The following is a 20,424-nucleotide window of genomic DNA, read 5'->3' as shown; positions in this document are numbered from 1 at the left end:
TGTCATAATATGACTTTTGTTTTACTTTCTGCTTTCTTAACTTGTACTCCAACTTTGATGAGTTCTTTGCTTTTTGTTCATTACTAACATAACTTGGCAAAGTTGTACGAATCTTCCGATTCATCAAGAGTTCAGCAGGTGAAAATCCACATTGTAACGGTGAAGATCTGTAGCTCAATAAAGCCAGATACGGGTCAGAGTTACTATGTGCAGCTTTCTTCAGAAGTTGCTTAAGAATATGAACTCCTTTCTCCGCTTTTCCATTCGACTGTGGATAATGTGGACTTGATGTTACATGTTTGAAGTCATACTGTTCTGTAAACTCTTGCCATTCTCTGCCTCTAAAACATGGTCCATTATCACTCACCACAATATGTGGAATGCCATGTCTTGCAAAGATTGATTTAGCATGTGTTATGACACAGTTTGATGACATATTAGCTAATAGAGCCATTTCCGGATAGTTTGAAAAGTAATCAATGATCACTAAGTAGTTTTTTCCTTTAAAATGAAACAAATCCAGTCCTACTTTCAGCCATGGTGATGTTGGAATGTCACTTATTATCATAGGTTCTTTACTCTGTTTATTTCTAAATGTCTGACATGCATCACATTTACTGATTAGCGACTCAATGTCCTTATTCAGTCCAGGCCAGAAGACAGATTCTCTAGCTCTTCTTTTACATTTTTCAATGCCTAGGTGACCCTCATGTATCCGTTGCAGAATATCCTGTCTTAATACTTGTGGAATCACAATTCTGTTGTTTTTCAATAACAGTCCATTCACAACACTTAGATCAGCTTTAACTTTGAAAAACTGTGAACATGAGCCTATTGGCCATCCTTCATCCATATTCTGCATGACCAACTGTAACTCTGTGTCTTTAGCTGTTACCTCAACTATTTCCTTTAACTTGCTGTCTGACACAGGCAACACAGTGGACACCATGTTCACATGACGCCGAATATCCTCTTCTGTTGAACTTACACCATTGTCTGTAGGAGCTCTGGATAGAGCATCAGCAAGAATCAGATGTTTCCCTGGAGTGTAAATCAGTGTAAAATCATACCTTTGCATCTTCATCATAAGCCTCTGAATCCTTGGTGACATCTCATTCAGGTGTTTTTGATGATTGCAACCAAGGGTCGGTGATCTGTTTCAGCTACAAAAGATGGTAGACCATACACATAGTTATGAAACCGTTCTAGTCCATAAGCCAGCCCCAAGCATTCTTTTTCTATTTGTGCATATTTGCACTCAGCTTTGGTCATGGCTCTGGACGCATAAGCCACTGGCTTCCATTGTTCATCTTCAGCTTGAAGAAGAACTGCTCCAAGTCCATCTTTTGAGGCATCTGTAGACAGTTTAATCTTTTTAGTCGGATCGTAAAAGGTAAGTACTGGTTCTGTAGTCAAATAGTTTTTTAGTTCCCTCCACTCTTGTTCATGAAGTTCTGTCCACTGGAATTGACTATCATTGGTTAAGAGTCTGCGAATGTTTGTCATCTTTGCACTCAGATTGGGAATGAATTTTCCTATAAAATTGATCATACCCATGATGCGCAAAACACCTGTTTTGTCCACAGGCTGTGGCATCTTCAAGATGGCTTTTATTTTGTTGTCATCTGGTTGAACACCTTGGGCAGACAGTTTGTCACCGAGAAACATAATTTCTTTGACAGCAAACTCACATTTATTTTTATTGAGCTTCAGTCCATTTTCTCGTATGCGCTCCATGACGCGTCTCAATCTGTCATTGTGTTCTTGAGCTGTTGATCCCCAGATGATGATGTCATCAATGTAGACTCTCACTCCTTCCAGTCCTTCAATGATCCGCTCCATCGCTCTATGGAATATTTCTGGTGCAGATTTTATTCCAAAAGGAAGTCTTAGAAAACAGTATCTTCCAAAAGGTGTGTTAAATGTACAATACTTGGTACTGCTTTCATCCAACTTCACTTGCCAAAACCCTTGTGCTGCATCTAGCTTGGTGAAATAACTTGCTCCCGCAATTTCACTGATTATTTCCTCTCGAGTGGGTATTTGATAATATTCTCTCCTGATGTTCTCATTCAGATCTTTTGGATCCATACACACTCTTAATTCTCCATTCTTTTTCTTGGTAACCACAATGGAATTAACCCAATCAGTGGGCTCTTCCACTTTCTGAATGACTCTCAACCTGGTCATTCTCTCCAACTCTTTTTTCAACCCCTCTCGTAATGGTACTGGAATACGACGTGCAGCATGAACTACAGGCTGAGCATTCTCTCTCAGCTGAATCTTGTATGTGTAGGGTACAGCACCTAATCCTTGAAAAACATCCTCATATTCTTGAATCATGGCATCAACAGAGTTATTAGGTTCAGTCACTTTAGTGTTTATGTGATAAACTCTTTTCACCAGTCCAAGTTCTTCACAGGATTTATCACCTAAAAGTGACTCACGATCCTCCTTTACAACTGAGAAGAACACAAGATGTTTTGTTCCTTTAACTGTCACATTAAGCTCACATGTGCCAATGCACTCAATTAATTGTCCATTATAGTCTCTTAGGCCCGATTTTACTTCTTTTATGTGAGGTTTTACTTGCATTTCTTTTATATCAGACATGCTTATGAGATTAGCCTTAGCACCTGTGTCCAATCTGAACTTGATTGTAATTCCATTTATCAACAAAGGAATTGTCCATTTATCATCTCTGTCCACATACTGCACTTTTTCTGACTCATTTTCACAGTTCACAACACCAATAAAGAATGTGTCACTTAAGTCAGTTTCATCTACTAAGTTTACACGATTCCTCTTTTCTTCTTTTCTCTTCATAAAGCATTGCTTTGCGAAATGATTCTTTCCACGGCAATTCAAACACTGCTTACCATAAGCAGGACATTGTCTCACTTTATGCCGTGACCCGCAGCGCTTACAGTTGATAATGGCTTCCTCTTGCAGCTGCCTCATCTGAGCATGGCGTTTCTTCTGGCAGGACACCGCTCCCACTGCCACTGTTCCGTCACTGTACTGTGAAGTAGTTCCTGAAGAAAGTTCAGAAAATGTCCTCACTTGCTGTAGAGACAGTTCGCTTGCCCGGCACATCTTTACAGCTGTTTCCAGGGTCAGATCCACTTCTCTCAGCAGTCTCTCTCTGAGCTTCCCATCACGCACTCCAAAAACGATCTGATCTCTGACCATCGAGTCCTTCAGCAGGCCAAAATTGCATGACTGAGCTTTTACTTTCAAGTCTGTCAGAAAGTTATCGAAATGTTCATGCTGGGTCTGCATCCGAGAACGAAACACGTATCTCTCATAACATTCATTCTTCTTGGGTGAACAGTGAGCGTCAAATTTACTCAGTACAACATCCAACTTTTCTTTGTCTTCCGCTTCATCAAACACAAATGTGTTGTAGACTTCCAAAGCCTGCGCTCCCGCTATGGTCAGCAACATCGCTACCTTTCTTGGCTCCGGCTTTGTCTCCAATCCCATCGCGGCGACATACAGTTGAAAGCGTTGTTTGAAAGCACGCCAGTTCTCATCCACGTTTCCCGTCAGCTTCAAGCTCTCTGGTGGTTTCAGCTCCATAGTCGGCTTCTTAGTTTACTCCTGACACCATGTTATATTCGTGCTTGATAAAGACAGACGAAGTACCAAGTATTATGTCTAGATGCTTTTATTAAAGCATCTTTCTTCAAGGTCTGCTCACCAACATGCTCACAGGTGTATCAGCATCAACTCATTAAGACTCTCTACTTCTATTGTCAAGTTCCTTACATTTATACATTCTCATGAACTCATGCTCGCCACCTGGTGGACATAAACATAATTCATTCAATCATGACAAAGTTCTTTTATTTTAATGTTGCACACCAAGATAATAAATTCATATTTTCCTGATTCTTCTTTGTAAAATATATTAAGCTCAGTCAGATTCAATATAGTGTCCCTTAACATCAGCTGTTACGTTTTTGAGTTTCCAGCTCTATTTGGGCCATACTATCACATGATAAAGCATAAAGGGGTAACACAGCCATTTCTAGTCAATTGAAAATGTCTAATTTCTGGATAAAATATCCATCAGTGTCTTTGACATCAGCGTAAATGCAGCTAATATGTGTAATTAGGCACAAGGTGATGTGAAGCTCATAGTTTTCTTCGACATCTTGCAACATCTTTCTTTTTAGATATGTTTATACAACAATGTTTCTAATCAACTGAAGCAAAATTCAATTTTGCAAAAACCGAATTGATAGAAGAAATGTAACAAATGAATTGCCTTTCATTATATATTTATTGCATTTATTAACCGTTCAATTATAGTGACATTTCAGTTCATGTCCAGTGCTTGAGAGTTAAAATCTGAAAGCAGTATTTTTATTGGACTTTGTTAACATACACAAGATTCAGAAATACAATTGAAACATGTCAATTCCACTGTACTAAAAAGGTCTTTCTTCTGTTCTTGTACTTTCATCACTTCCATGTGGTCCAACAGGTCTTGGTAGAGCAGCAGGTGGAGGTAATGAGAATCTTCAACATCAACCTGCAGAAAACAAGTACAAGATTGAAGGACTTTATTGAATGTATATCAATTTCTGTTATGCTTTTGAACATCAAAGTTTTTCAGGAATCAGCACAGCACATATTCAATCACATCTGAATATTTCCAGCTTTACTTTGAAAGGACATGTGGAAAAGATTAATTATTTCATTCATTTTCCAACAAATGTAATCATTTGAGGTGGAAATTAGCAGGACACACATTGAACATTACCAGTCTATCACAGACACACACACCAGCAACTAATCACACTCACCAGAAATTTAGAGTCTCGTAGATTAACCTATAACTCATATTATAGGACTGAGTTACAAGGAGAACTAAGATTAGGAATCTAGATGCTTTTCATGTGTCTCAAAAAGCCAGTGTTAAACAAAATCGGAGTGTCTTACCTTAATGAGGTAGTTTATTCCTGCCACCACCTGTGTCCGGTATAAAATTGCAGTGAACTGTATGTAATCCTTCCCTGTTTTTGCCTCCACCTGGTCCTTCACCTATTTATGTATCAGATTAAATGCGATTATAAAGAAGAACAAAGGGTTAAACTGTAAAAACTGAGCTTTGATCTCACCTGATTACAGAGCTCCTGTATTTGCTCATCTGCTTTTCTTGGCTCTGTGTACCCCCCTGCATTAGACATTCTGGAGATTTCTTCTCGTTTTAACAGACAAATCTAGCGCTGCAGTGGCGTGTTTCAAATGTTAAGTATTTGTTACAGCTCCAACTTATTTATACCATAAGTACCAATGAATGGCTGGAAGGTGTTTCTGCAGCAAGATGGGTGGAGTCCTTGTTTGATAGCTCCCATATTAATATGGTCATAATGTTGTTACTCATGAAATTCCCTTTTAAAAAAAGCAACTTCTCAAGTATTTCAAAGAGACAAGGGCACATTTGTTGGGACCCTTAAAGTTGTTGTTACATGTAAGGTAGGTACATGTAGGTATTAAGCAAAAACTGTGTAAAGGAATTATTCATTATTTTTGCAATGATGTTTTTTGGCAGAACTCAAAATACTGCATCTTTACTCAAACTGAACTGAGATTTGTTAAGACTTACATGGTACATGGTGCCCAGATAACACAACACAGCTATTAACACCATAGTTATTAAATATTTTGTTGTTTGTGAAAGAAACACAACTGTGACTGACAGGTGATCTGTCAACACATACACCAGGTTTCAGTCCAATCTCAGCTTCTGAATGACTTCATGCCACACCTCATATTTCTCTGGAAGTGTCCCGTTAATCAGTGAGTAACCCAAGTGTTTCAACAGAACTGAGTTATGAAACATTCAGAAGTGGCAAGATACATTTAGTTTTTTGATATATGTAAAAAGCATTTGGAGAAATATGTAGGAAAGACTCTTTATCTACTTGAATGTAGGCAGCAGAAAAAAAGAAAAATGACACTCATTGGTCATAAGTTGTTTTCTTCTTTTGTTCCCTTCTTGTGTAAATAACAGTGCTTTTCTATTTTCTTTTATTACATTTACATTTTTAGTCTCTAATATTTTTTATCGCACTTGGTCATTGCGGCTCCTTAAATCAATGATTCCCTGGATCTTCAGGGCGTCCCTGAAGATCCAGGGACGGGCGTCCTGCCTGATTTAAATGAGTTTCTATTCCACCACCTCTGGTTGTAATGATTGCATGATTTCCTCTGCATGCCATCATGTGCAGAAGCCTGTTAGTCACCCATTCATTTAGGTCAGCTGCAATTAAATTTCATTTAAATCCATTTCTATTTTTCTCATTTTGAACTTGTTGATTGCGTTAAAGTTTTGTTATTGACTGGTGATGTTTTTGTGACAAAAAAATTTTCTTAGGGGTCTTCATTAATAAAAAGACGTGTCTACTTTTGCATGATGAGTTCGAAACTGCCATTGTTAATGAGATATTCAAAATCTTTGTAAATATTTTTATTTTCTTTGTTCAAAGCATTTTACTACATGCAACAAATCTGAGAAGAGAACACATCTGCATCATTAAAATGGATTTTATTGAAGTGTCAACACATACATTTCCAGTACTGTGAATGAAATATGCTCTACCTAACTTAAAAAGCAGAGTAACAGTTTGTGGCTTCACATCAGTTGCTTAGAATAAATGGTTCAAGAGGATCTTCTTTTTTGTGGTTCTATTGTACTCCAACAACCAACATCTTTAGGGACTGGAGTATATTGACATAAAAAACACAAATCATCACATGGATGTACTCATTTCCTCCCCCCCCCGAACCTGCAGGGATGAGAGAAAAAAAAATTAAACTTTGCATTAAAACAAATTTTGTAATTTGGAACAATTTGTGTTTTTTACCTTAATGAACAAAGGCCATGGTAGTGCATTAACAATTTCTCTATATTTAATTGCATCATATTGCTCATAGGTCTTTTTGGTCATTTCCTTTACTTTTTTCTCAAATGAAATTCTGCAATGAAACAGAAAGTTTGATTTTGGAAAATAAAGGCAGAATGAATCTTACCATACATAATTTCTGTAGTAACAGGCTTTGTCTCTGACCATTGTCCATTAGTCTCAGCCATGTTGATGATGTTCACCACTCCTCAATCAACACCACTTTTATGATGCTGCCCTTGGCAACTTCCCACATGGCCCATATCAACAACTACCACTGTTGATTGATCTTTAGCTATTTCACAAAGTTTTCAATCTCTAGATGTATCATTGGGAGAAAACCACCCAAAACAATTGAAGCTGTAATTTCAGGAAAAGGTAGTTGTGCAAATTATTCACTTAGCAGAACTGAATACAATGACAAATGGACTGTACTTGCATAACGATTTACCTAGTCCAGAGGACCCCAAAGCACTTCATATTAGATTGATTCAATCGTGAGACTGATGGTGGCAAGCTACTGGACTGCCACCAGTCCAGTTCTGTATGATAGAAGTGAGTCTGTCACCGGCAGACAAGTGGTGGTAGATTTCCTGACAACCAACAGCAGCAGCCAAGGCGGGTGAAGTGTTTCACCCAAGAACCCACAACAACAGAGACGAGTGGAAATCAAACTGGCAACCCACTGATTATGGGATCAGATCCTACCGCATCTCCACCAAGATCCCTTTGTTAAAGTTGCATTTATTCAAAACATTGAAAATCTGTATTGTTTTACTAACACTTGCACAGTATGTTGACCTATCACATAACACACAACAAAATTTATTTTACAATAACATTATCTTACATTACAAATTTCTACTTGCTCTAAACTCTGACCCACTTTGAGAAACCTGAAAGAACATGCACATTTAACACTATTCAGTCAGCCTGGATATCTGAAGGATAAGGTCAAAGTTGAAGTTTTATTCAACAGGGCATAAAAGCATGTTTTGCTTTTATGCCCTGCTACAGAGAGGCGACCTGTCCAGGGTGACCCTGCCTCTCGCCCGGAACGTTAGCTGGAGATGGGCACCAGCAACCCTCCCGACCCCACTGAGGGACGAGGGTGTAAAGAAAATGGATGGATGGATGGATGGATGGATGGATGGATGGATGGATGGATGGATGGATGGATGGATGGATGGATGGATGGATGGATGGATGGATGGATGGATGGATGGATGGATGGATGGATGGATGGATGGATGGATGGATGGATGGATGGATGGATGGATGGATATTTTGCTTTTCAGTTTACCACTGAAATACACCCACAGGAAATATTTCCAAAGAAAATTAGGGTGTGACAGTTTTTCTGTCATAAATTTTAGATTGAAGAAAAATATTGACAGTTGCCTTATGAGAGAGAATTTCTCCTGGCTTCTTCTGTAAAACTGCTGACATGGTTTAGAGTAGGGGTGTAGTGATACAATAATTTCACGATACGATGTACGATATTCTGGTCACGATACGATATGTATCGCGATATTTGTTGCACGATTTGATGCGATACAATTCAATACGATTCAGTGTCTTTTTACGATTTTCTGAAAGATTTTAGAAGGCCAGACTGATTTTAGTGACATTTTGTGTTCTATAGACTTGAATTCGGTTAACTGAAAACTGATTAAAAGCACCAACTACACAATACCTGACTCTGATTGGACAGTTTAACAGTCTGCAGCTGGACAAAATGAATCAAAGATGCAGTGAGAGAATTAGTTTCTGTCATTTAAATTCATGTGGATTTGATATAAAACTCAAAAGTTTAAACGGTAATCCAGGAGCAGAGTGGGGAGATTATCAGCCTCTGTAGACTCTCAATATGCAAATGATTGCACTTATGTTTTTTTCTTTTGGACACTGTGGCTACATTTTGGAGTAAAAACGCAGCCACAAATGCAGTCTTTTGGACTATGGGGAAAAAGGCTTTTCTACCTTGGCTCCCGGAGTTAGCCGTGGCTGTAAGCTGCTTTCTTCTAACTGCTAAAGTAGTGGCTCCGCATCACCCCGTAGTGATCGACTCCCTGCTGCTACGCAGCGCCGCTATTCCCCTGCTTGGATCTCTGAGTACCTGCCTCTCAGACTGCCAGGATCTCATGGTTCTCTCAGTCTCTGATACTCTTTGTTGCTAATAAGAATTATCGATCAGCCATTGTTATGCAAATCCTCACTGCGCCGCGGATTCCGGCTGGGGTTTTTTTCCTCTTCGTCTTCCTGCTCCAAACACAGCGCCGCTGCTGCTGCTTTGGATGCTATCAACCCATGTTAATTCTTCAGGTAATCCTTTATACACAGAACAGAATGCAGGGGGGTAAGCTAAAAACTAATTATGAAGTGAATGCTACCAGTCGAAATTTGCATTAATTTCGCGATCTCACTGCTTCTACAGCTGCTCGGTTCGCGCCGCTACTCCTTTCCGCTTCTCTTTCACGGTTACTTGCGCAACTTTATTTCGTTTGTCAGCAACAAAACTACAGCCCATCGTTATTTATTGAAGATTTTACATATCCAAAAACACAGGAATCTAATGTTTCGTTTCGTTTTGTACGTTTGGAAGCTCATTCCCTCTCACATAACCGGAAAAGCCGGGGAATGGTGGCGCTTTTGACATTTCTCTGACATTCCGAAAAATATGGTTTACTAATTTTAGCATAACTGGTTATACTTGGCCTATTAACACAATTTGAAAACTGGTGTGTAGTTTATAATGTGCACTTTAAGCTCAAGTTGAAAGTGAGACTGAGGGAGGCGGAGTCTTGCTGCTACGCCGTAACAAACTAAACGTAAAAAAGAGCTATCAGGCTATGGACCCCTATGGTTTAACGGATCGATACTCGCGGATGAAAAATCGATACCTTCCGAGGTCAGAAAATATCGATATATATCGCCGAATCGATTTTTTTATACAGCCCTAGTTTAGAGTATAATTTGTACTACTCTGCACTATTACAGTTTAGATTAGGTAATTAGGTAAAATTGTATTCATAAAACACATTCTCAAAGACTGATGTTCTAAAGAGCTTCACTAAAGATGCATCCCAACAAAATTCACAGGAATCTTCTTTGCTGCACTGAGTAACGCCCAAGAAGGGCTAAGCTCTGATCTCATCAGGGAGTCGTGATAGGCTCACTGGTTCTTGCACTGCGCTAAGGTCAAAGGTCAACTTTGACCTGGGTAGACATCAAGTCTTGCCTTTTAGCTTTATTTAGAGTCATGATGGTTTTAGTAAAAGAAAGTTGTAGACAAAACTACTTAGTCATCTTGTCATTTTAAAAACTACTATGAATGAACAGAGAATAGCATCATCTGTTTTGTTTTTAGGTTAGCTAAGATTAGTGAAGGCCTTTTTCGGCTAGGGTTAAAAATGTTAAGCTAAGATTTGGTTAGGAACTGTTTTCCAAGTGGCAGAAAAACAACATGACTTTTCAAGCTACCGGCAGCTGTTGAACCTTTTGTTGGTTGTGACAAAAAAAATCACTCTGACTGACAGGTGACCTGCCAACACATGCAGAGGATCTCAACGTTCTGAATAACTTAATGCTAAACCGACCATTTCTCTGGAACTGTAGCAGCTTTCAGTGAGAAATTTAAACTGTTTCACCAGAACTGAGTTTTAAAACATTGTGACCAGACAGGAGAACAAGTTCACCACTCCTCTATCAACACCACTTTTATGATGCTGCCCTACAGACAACTTCCCACATGGCCATATCAACAACTCCCACTGCTGATTGATCTTTAGCTGATTCACAAAGAACAAAGATTTCAATCTCTTGATGTATCAGTGGGTCAGTCACCAACAGACAAGTGGTGGTGGATTTCCTGACCACCACCAGCAGCAGGCCTGGGTTCTTCTCTGTCCTAGGATGTTAACATAATGAAGACCTCAGGTTGATGCTTTTTGAATTGTGACTTCATTTAAGAAAAGCTTGCAGGAGTTTACCTGATGAATGGTGTTTAAAGTTTATTTGGTTTGTCGAACCTCTATCTTCCATGGGGAAATAGATCAATACTTGATTTCAAAAAGCCCCTAAATATTAATATATACACCAAATCAGGCCCATTGTTGTTTTTCTTTTGCAGCTAGACCTGTCTCCTCTTTGCATCGTTGCATCTTCTATATAAGCCAGTGAATATTAAAGCTCAAAGCAAAATTAAGGGTAGTAATTGATTCCAGTAATTGCTTCAAAGTAATAAAATGTCATTCCAAACTATGGGAAAATTTGTAGCTACTTTATGTGTGGAAACACAAGAAGCTGTTATGGTTGCCCAACACATTCTTTGGTAACAGAAGTCTGTTATGTTGTTTACCACTGAAATACACCCACAGGAAATATTTCCAAAGAAAAGTAAGGTGTGACAGTTTTTCTGTCATAAATATTAGATTGAAGAAAAATATTGACAGTTATCTTATGAGAGAGAATTTCTCCTGGCTTCTTCTGTAAAACTGTCAAATGCTGACATGGTTTAACTTTAGAGCATGAGAACATAAACCTACAAAATGGGCTGCATTTAGTTCTGAGTAATTTGAAGAAAACTTTAATAGAAAATAGATGATAAAATGGTGCCATTTTATCTGAAATGGTACCATTTCAGATAAAATGTATGTCCAGGTAGCACCAAGGAAGCAGGAAAGGTGCTTGATAACAAGTAAAGACAAGGCAAGTTTAGTTGTATAGCACATTTCAGCAACAAGACAATTCAAAGAGCCTTACATGATGAAAACGCATATTTGCATCTCCTTAAAAAAAAAGTTAAACATTAGAAGATAGAAAATAAATATTGATTATTCTTGTTAATATTAATTGAAAGTAACTCGACTCAAACAGGTTTTTAGGCTTGATTTAAAGGAATGCTGTGTTTCAAACATTTGTGATTTTCTTGAAGTTTGGTCCAGATTAGTAAAGCGTAAAACTGAATGCTGCTTCTCCATCATTGGTTCTGATTCCGGGAATACAGAGTACACTAGAACCAGAAAACCTGAACAGAGAGCTTCATCCACTCAACAGTCAACATTGTCCCTAAGAATAAAAGAAAAAAACTTTTCTTTTACTGAAGAACATAGACTTGAGAGATTTCACAGTCATATCAACCAGTTCAGACTATTTAATTTTTCCAAGTGTCTCTATTGTTCTATTGGATTTCATGAGGTCAAACTTGGTTATTGTGAAGGAGATTGTACGTTAGAGATTCTTCCTGAGAGAAAAATGCTGTCCCTCTACCATCTGTTAGTCAGCTTTAATAAAATGCACTTTCAAGACTTGCATCCAGTCAGATGAGTTTTGAAATGACCATTACCATTGTAATGTTTATCTTACAAAAGTTACACTCCAAAACAAACAAACGACACTGAGCCCAGAGGAGCGACTTGACTGAGTAAAGACATTTGCAACGGAAATCAATGTTCCTGCCAGCAATGATACTGTGGATCATTAATGCTTAGAATAATTAATTTGCAAAAAATAAAATCAGCAACTTGATAATGTTTGTTTATGACGACTTCCAATTTATCCTTTGAAAAAGAGAAATATTGACATGTTGAAAACTGACATGGAACATTATTTAAAACTAACACCAAAAGAAGTTGAATTAAAAAAATCTGTTTTTGTACAACTAACTCACGCAAGTTCATTTTATTCTCCCATCCAGTTATTGTCAATACCCAGTTATCTGTGTATGGGCAGCTGTGTGTCTCCAGCAGACATTGGGTCAATGGGTCTTTGATCTAAACTGTCCAAGAGACATTATTTACTGTAGTTTGAAAAGCTCCAGGTTTCAACATATTTAATTGAGTTATTAAGAATTTGTTGTGTTTTACCTTGGATTCACTTTGCTTACATTAGCTATAAATATTGGCAGATTTAATTCTTACATGCATCCATGAAATCTTGTTTAATTGTGAGTGAAATAAATGATGCTGCTACACTGGTTAACTTGAGACACCACAGAGGAAATTATTTCAGTTGTTCTTTATCGCCCAATTCTTCAATTCTAGAAAGAACCATCCATCAATTCACGTATACTCTGCTTATCCAAAACATAGTAATAGGTCCAGAAGGAAGACCACTCCCCTCACACCACCACCACTGTGTCTGTAATTAATGTATCATCTGAAATGTTTATGACCGTTTAATTCTGTTTTGTTCCCTGTGATCACTAAATGGCAGCTGCATTAGAGCATGAAACATATTTAATTTTCATCACACTTAAAAGAGTTTCTATGCTTTTAACACCAATAGTAATATTGAACATCTGGTTAGTAGACCAATTTTGCTTCTGGAAGAATCTGACCACCATTTTCTTACTCTTTATATATTTATACATTTATTACATTATATATTTGTAGATTTTTACGCAATGCCCCAAACCCAATATTCCAGCATCTTAATTTTTTTTCATTTTACACTCAGGCACATAAAACATATTTTCATATTTTGTCAATAAGCTCCCTGTTTTCTATTATTTTTTGTTTGTCTATTTGAGAAACGGTATTTATTTTCTTGTATCAGATGTTGAGACAACATTTGAGGTTCACCTTCAGGATTCGAATGTTAATCAAATGCACATGTTTTAAGTTGTTAGACCGTAAGACTTAAAATATTTTGAGCCCTTTGATTTTGAGATTTATTATGGTACAGATTCACTCATCTGTGTTGTGCCTGGTGCCTGTGTTTTTCTGGATAAGTTTATGTGAGGGACATTATATCAAAAAATGTAAAATGGGAGTTCTGTGTTATCTTTCCTCTAGGTTGCACTGATGGATGTAGATTGCGACCAGAAGTGGCAATTTTAGGATATGTTGAACATTTATATTTACATTTAGTAGCGGTCAATTTTCTAAGTTTAACACTATGGGAAAGTAAAAAATGAACAATCTCAGTGTTGACACTTTATTCTATCACCGTGTCCAATCTGTGATTTTAACACTAATTAGGGTACTTCTAAAGCTCTTCTGGTGTTAATATTATACACCACAGAAAAATAGTTTTTAACACAAATGGAGTAAGAATTTTGACTCTTTCAAAAGTGTTAATTTAACACTGCAGCAGTGGTTACAATATAAACTCTGCATGAGTGTTTATTTTAACTCTGATAGTGTTAAATCTGCACTTTCAAATTTGCTGTGCAGCATGGTCAAACCGTTATTGTAAGTAGAAACTTCATCTCATGAATTATTTTAATATGATTAGGAAGACAGAAAACAGTAAGATTTACAGTTTTTCTGATTTCGTAGCACTTATAGATCCTGTCTTCCACCAACGTTCGAACTGAGCAGAACTTAGAAAAGATGAAATAACTAAACTGTGCTGCTTCACAAGAAGCTCTGAAGATTAAAACATATGAAGACAAAATTCAAGGCCTCAAGATTTAGACTATTTACCTAGAAAGTTACTAACTACAGTCATAGTGAATCAACAAAATGAAGGGAAATATCTGAATTGGATGGTTGATGGATACATACAATGTCTGGTGATACATGTGATACAATGGTTCTCAACTTTATTTAATATCTTCTTCACTGTTTCATTTCTTAATTGTTATAAATTAACTGTATTGTAGATTTTTTTCTTGGGAATTGTGTTTAACAAGATTTATTGTAGACTACTCTTTGAACAACCTGACTTAATAAGATTTACAACATTTAATTTCTCTTTCAGATTCCTAAAGTATTTTTGAATTTGAATTGAATTTGAATTCAAACACCTGAGACAAATATCCTGCCTAAATTTTGTTTATTGAGCCATTTTATGACATTTGACATCCTCGAGTGATACAGAGTTTTGACTCAACCTGTATTATAACCGAGTATTGTTGTAGTCATCTTTCTCATAACAATACAAAGACAGTTTTCTTTGAAGCAGCTGTCTGGAGGAAGCTGGATCAGGTAGTATTTTCACTTTAGAAGGGCTTGAACGGTTTGAGGGGATCATCTCGGTGGTGGCCATCCTGCACTCCCTCAAATTTAGTTTCAATTTTGTTCCCCAGCAGAAAGCTTTGGAAGACCTGCAGGTGGACGTAATCGTTTTCTCCCACCTGAACCTACAGAGAGAAGAGAGAGGAAATCATTTTCTTAACAGGATTGGGAATGTATTGTTGCACATTTCCAGCCAAAATTTATTTGAATCATGTTTAGTGTTTTAGACTCATTATTTTTTTTAAAATATCTTACAATAAAGCTTTCAGTCTGTTTCTTACAATAAAAAGGATCTTAACAGTTTCCTTCTTTCTGTTTTTTTGATGCACATATTTTGATCTCATGTTAGTTTTAATCAAATATATCTTACTACTATATTGCAGTCTACTGAAGGTACAGTAAAGGCATTTGATTATCATTAAACATCTTGGAGAAAGTTTCCTCCTTTAATACATTGAGTTTTCTGAATACAGTAAAGTTGCTGTGTAAACAAATAACCAACAAAAACAAAAGAAAGAACAGATAAACATGTTTTGCACTATCATTAAATGGCAGCTATATATTGTTCACACTGCATGGTCTTAAATAATATACACTGCAGTATAGTATAATAGAAATCCTTGCTTATTACCTTGATGACATAGTTTTTACCGTCCACAAGTTGTTCCCGGTATTCAATTGGTTTGAATTCATTAAACTTTCTCTTGGTTGTGTCCTCTGAAATCTTCCACAGCTGTGGGAAAATCCCATAAAAAGAAATGTTAGAACAGAATTCTTACAGGGAAACATTTTAAACAATGGAGAAACTCACCCAACTAGTAAGCATAGTAAAATCCCCATGAGTGGGCTTGGTCTCTGACCATCCTCCAAGCATATTTCCTTCACTCATTACTGCTTTTAATAGAGAAGAAACGTATCTGCTGCTATCAGGCTCAAAAGCTGAACATCAGTTAGTTTCCAAGCTTATTTATACTGTAGGTGTTGTGCAAACAGACTAGAAGGTAGTTCCTGAGCATCATGGGTGGAGCTCTGTGAGTTTTGTAACATTTCTTCACAGTTTTCCTATTTCCAGTTAAAATTTTACTAAGCATTAGCACAAAGGCTTGTTAAGCTGCCAACTACAGTTCATAAATAATTTGTAGTACAAAGACAATGTCACTTATTGAATTGTTAAATTAAACTGTAGTTTCACATTCTGAGTTTTGATTTTCTGAGCTCCCAGTTAGAATTGCAGCAAAAATCTGCTTGAAGTGGGAATTCAGACTGGGAAGTTTCTAATGCTACCTCAAATGTAAAGAGTAACTGAAAGTATAAGTTATTTCTAAGCACTTAAACATTTAAAACACAATGGCAAAGTTTTTCAAACTTAAAACTAAAATGTGCTCTAATCAGCCCTCCCAAGTAAGATAAATAAAAGATAGCACTGTTAGTACAAAACAACATGGTTGGGTTTGTTGCAATTCTCAGGACAAAGTTTCATTAAAAGAAAGTTGTCAGTTTCTCTTTATGTATCAAATAAATACCTAAATCTCTTCCAGGTGCCATCAGTGATGAGTATAAAACTGTACTGCTGTACTGTATATCCTTAGCCAGCAGAAACTCAATCGTTGAAACAAACACCAGTCATCATTCAATCTTTAGGTCTGAAATACTTGAACCTAGGAATGATACCAGAGATGCAATCAGATCAAAAAGGGACACTTGCTAGCAAGGTTAAACTCCCATGCTGTTTCATTTTGGTCTTTGTCTCTTACTTGTACCATTGGTCCTCATTCACCACCTCTGACACAAACCCTTCATCTCCTGCTGTTATGTTGCTTTCATTATCCAAGACATGTAATCTATTAGTTATGCCAAAAGTAACCTATTTAGAAAAAAGCCAAAACTAACCTCACCATCTGCCGACTTCAGCCTCTGTGGAAATACTCACCTCCATGGAAACTCCACCAACTCATCTAACAGAAAAAATTAAATAATCATCATAATCCATTACACTTATTTCAATAATGACTCCACTGTTGTCCTGAGTGACATCCTAGATTTGCCCTCCGAAAATGGAGGGGAGGAAGTATTTTCTAATTTATTGTGTAATGTAAACATTTTAAACTATCATTAGGCTTCTCGATCTGTAATGGTTGCCAGCACTAGATTAGACCAGTGATACATATTTGAATTTACAACTGCAACTCTGAATGAGCGGATTTGACAGATGAAGAAAGTGTTGAAAAATACAAATACATTTAAATGAAAAATTCCAAACTTTTGTTGTTGTTTTTTTCAGTTTGCTAAGTGCAAAGAGGGTGTAAAAATCAAATATCAAGAACTTTATGTTATTATTTTGGAAAGAAAATCTTTGATTTACCATTATACAATGTGTATATTTTACAAATATACATACCACACCACTTGTCGGCACAGAAATCTTGGTGTAAGAGTTAAAACTGTATCAAAAATTATGAATGTCAGCAGTAAAATTGTTGATGATCAGCAAAGGAGCCTGAATAGCCTGTACAACTTTAAAAGAAGCTAATTCCTTTCTGTCAGTGATCATCCTCTCCATTCTGAGGCTCTGCTTACATGACAATGTCTTCTGGTGAAAATTGAAGAGTTTGGCTGCATTTGTACTGTTCATTTACACTAAAACAGCAAATGTTTTCTGTAGACAACGACACAATGTGAGAATGAGTTGTGAGATTCACCTTTCACCCTCTGGATTGTGCTGTGGAGACCCTTCTCTTCAGGCTGGGATTAGCTGAGGTTGCTAGGCAACGGACTGGGCATCCTTAGTGCTGCTAGTTTGAAAAAGTGACTGCCTGCTGATTTGTGACGCTACATTCCAGAGGTTTAGAAACATTTCTTTTTACCAAAGATTTTTATTTTGTAACTGTCATCATGTTATAATGTTATTCCCTCATCAAAATCCATCAATTTGTACTACTCACTCTGCACTATTACAGTTTAGATTATTTAATACAGCCCATCGTTATTTATTGAAGATTTTACATTTCCAAAAACACAGGAATCTAATGTTTCGTTTCGTTTTGTACGTTTGGAAGCTCATTCCCTCTCACATAACCGGAAAAGCCGGGGAATGGTGGCGCTTTTGACATTTCTCTGACATTCCGAAAAATATGGTTTACTAATTTTAGCATAACTGGTTATACTTGGCCTATTAACACAATTTGAAAACTGGTGTGTAGTTTATAATGTGCACTTTAAGCTCAAGTTGCAAGTGAGACTGAGGGAGGCGGAGTCTTGCTGCTACGCCGTAACAAACTAGACGTAAAAAAGAGCTATAAGGCTATGGACCCCTATGGTTTAACGGATCGATACTCGCGGATGAAAAATTGATACCTTCCGAGGACAGAAAATATCGATATATATCGCCGAATCGATTTTTTTATACAGCCCTAGTTTAGAGTATAATTTGTACTACTCTGCACTATTACAGTTTAGATTAGGTAATTAGGTAAAATTGTATTCATAAAACACATTCTCAAAGACTGATGTTCTAAAGAGCTTCACTAAAGATGCATCCCAACAAAATTCACAGGAATCTTCTTTGCTGCACTGAGTAACGCCCAAGAAGGGCTAAGCTCTGATCTCATCAGGGAGTCGTGATAGGCTCACTGGTTCTTGCACTGCGCTAAGGTCAAAGGTCAACTTTGACCTGAGCTACAGGTAGACATCAAGTCTTGCCTTTTAGCTTTATTTAGAGTCATGATGGTTTTAGTAAAAGAAAGTTGCAGACAAAACTACTTAGTCACCTTGTCATTTTAAAAACTACTATGAATGAACAGAGAATAGCATCATCTGTTTTGTTTTTAGGTTAGCTAAGATTAGTGAAGGCCTTTTTCGGCTAGGGTTAAAAATGTTTGTGTCATGTTAAGCTAAGATTTGGTTCGGAACTGTTTTCCAAGTGGCAGAAAAACAACATGACTTTTGAAGCTACCGGCAGCTGTTGAACCTTTTGTTGGTTGTGACAAAAAAAATCACTCTGACTGACAGGTGACCTGCCAACACATGCAGAGGATCTCAACGTTCTGAATAACTTAATGCTAAACCGACCATTTCTCTGGAACTGTAGCAGCTTTCAGTGAGAAATTTAAACTGTTTCACCAGAACTGAGTTTTAAAACATTGTGACCAGACAGGAGAACAAGTTCACCACTCCTCTATCAACACCACTTTTATGATGCTGCCCTACAGACAACTTCCCACATGGCCATATCAACAACTCCCACTGCTGATTGATCTTTAGCTGATTCACAAAGAACAAAGATTTCAATCTCTTGATGTATCAGTGGGTCAGTCACCAACAGACAAGTGGTGGTGGATTTCCTGACCACCACCAGCAGCAGGCCTGGGTTCTTCTCTGTCCTAGGATGTTAACATAATAAAGACCTCAGGTTGATGCTTTTTGAATTGTGACTTCATTTAAGAAAAGCTTGCAGGAGTTTACCTGATGAATGGTGTTTAAAGTTTATTTGGTTTGTCAAACATCTATGTTCCATGGGGAAATAGATCAATACTTGATTTCAAAAAGCCCCTAAATATTAATATATACACCAAATCAGACCCATTATTGTTTTTCTTTTGCAGCTAGACCTGTCTCCTCTTTGTATTGTTGCATCTTCTATATAAGCCAGTGAATATTAAAGCTCAAAGCAAAATTAAGGGTAGTAATTGATTCCAGTAATTGCTTCAAAGTAATAAAATGTCATTCCAAACTATGGGAAAATTTGTAGCTACTTTATGTGTGGAAACACAAGAAGCTGTTATGGTTGCCCAACACATTCTTTGGTAACAGAAGTCTGTTATGTTGTTTACCACTGAAATACACCCACAGGAAATATTTCCAAAGAAAAGTAAGGTGTGACAGTTTTTCTGTCATAAATATTAGATTGAAGAAAAATATTGACGGTTACCTTATGAGAGAGAATTTCTCCTGGCTTCTTCTGTAAAACTGTCAAATGCTGACATGGTTTAACTTTAGAGCATGAGAACATAAACCTACAAAATGGGCTGCATTTAGTTCTGAGTAATCTGAAGAAAACTTTAATAGAAAATAGATGAGCCACTTTAGGATGGTTGGTACCATTTCAGATAAAATGTATGTCCAGGTAGCACCAAGGAAGCAGGAAAGGTGCTTGATAACAAGTAAAGACAAGGCAAGTTTAGTTGTATAGCACATTTCAGCAACAAGACAATTCAAAGAGCCTTACATGATGAAAACGCATATTTGCATCTCCTTAAAAAAAAAGTTAAACATTAGAAGATAGAAAATAAATATTGATTATTCTTGTTAATATTAATTGAAAGTAACTCGACTCAAACAGGTTTTTAGGCTTGATTTAAAGGAATGCTGTGTTTCAAACATTTGTGATTTTCTTGAAGTTTGGTCCAGATTAGTAAAGCGTAAAACTGAATGCTGCTTCTCCATCATTGGTTCTGATTCCGGGAATACAGAGTACACTAGAACCAGAAAACCTGAACAGAGAGCTTCATCCACTCAACAGTCAACATTGTCCCTAAGAATAAAAG

General features: G+C 37.1%; 1 protein-coding gene across 1 annotated transcript; it reads right to left on the bottom strand.

Moving 5' to 3' along the window:
- Positions 1 to 14,782: 14,782 nt before the first annotated feature.
- On the bottom strand, positions 14,783 to 15,797 carry LOC145549376 (cystatin-B-like). Its single transcript, XM_081601596.1, has 3 exons — positions 15,693 to 15,797; positions 15,513 to 15,614; positions 14,783 to 15,006 (listed from the first exon to the last, which is right to left on the bottom strand). Exons 1-3 carry the CDS (start codon positions 15,768 to 15,770, stop codon positions 14,866 to 14,868), a joined length of 321 nt encoding a protein of 106 aa, XP_081457722.1. The 5' UTR covers positions 15,771 to 15,797; the 3' UTR covers positions 14,783 to 14,865.
- Positions 15,798 to 20,424: the final 4,627 nt, after the last annotated feature.

Source organism: Poecilia reticulata, chromosome 20 (genome assembly GCF_904066995.2).
Source record: "Poecilia reticulata chromosome 20, P_reticulata-male-v2, whole genome shotgun sequence".
Taxonomy (NCBI): Eukaryota; Metazoa; Chordata; class Actinopteri; order Cyprinodontiformes; family Poeciliidae; genus Poecilia; species Poecilia reticulata.
Note: the sequence above shows the minus strand (reverse complement) of the source record. Positions and strands in the feature narration are given on the sequence as shown.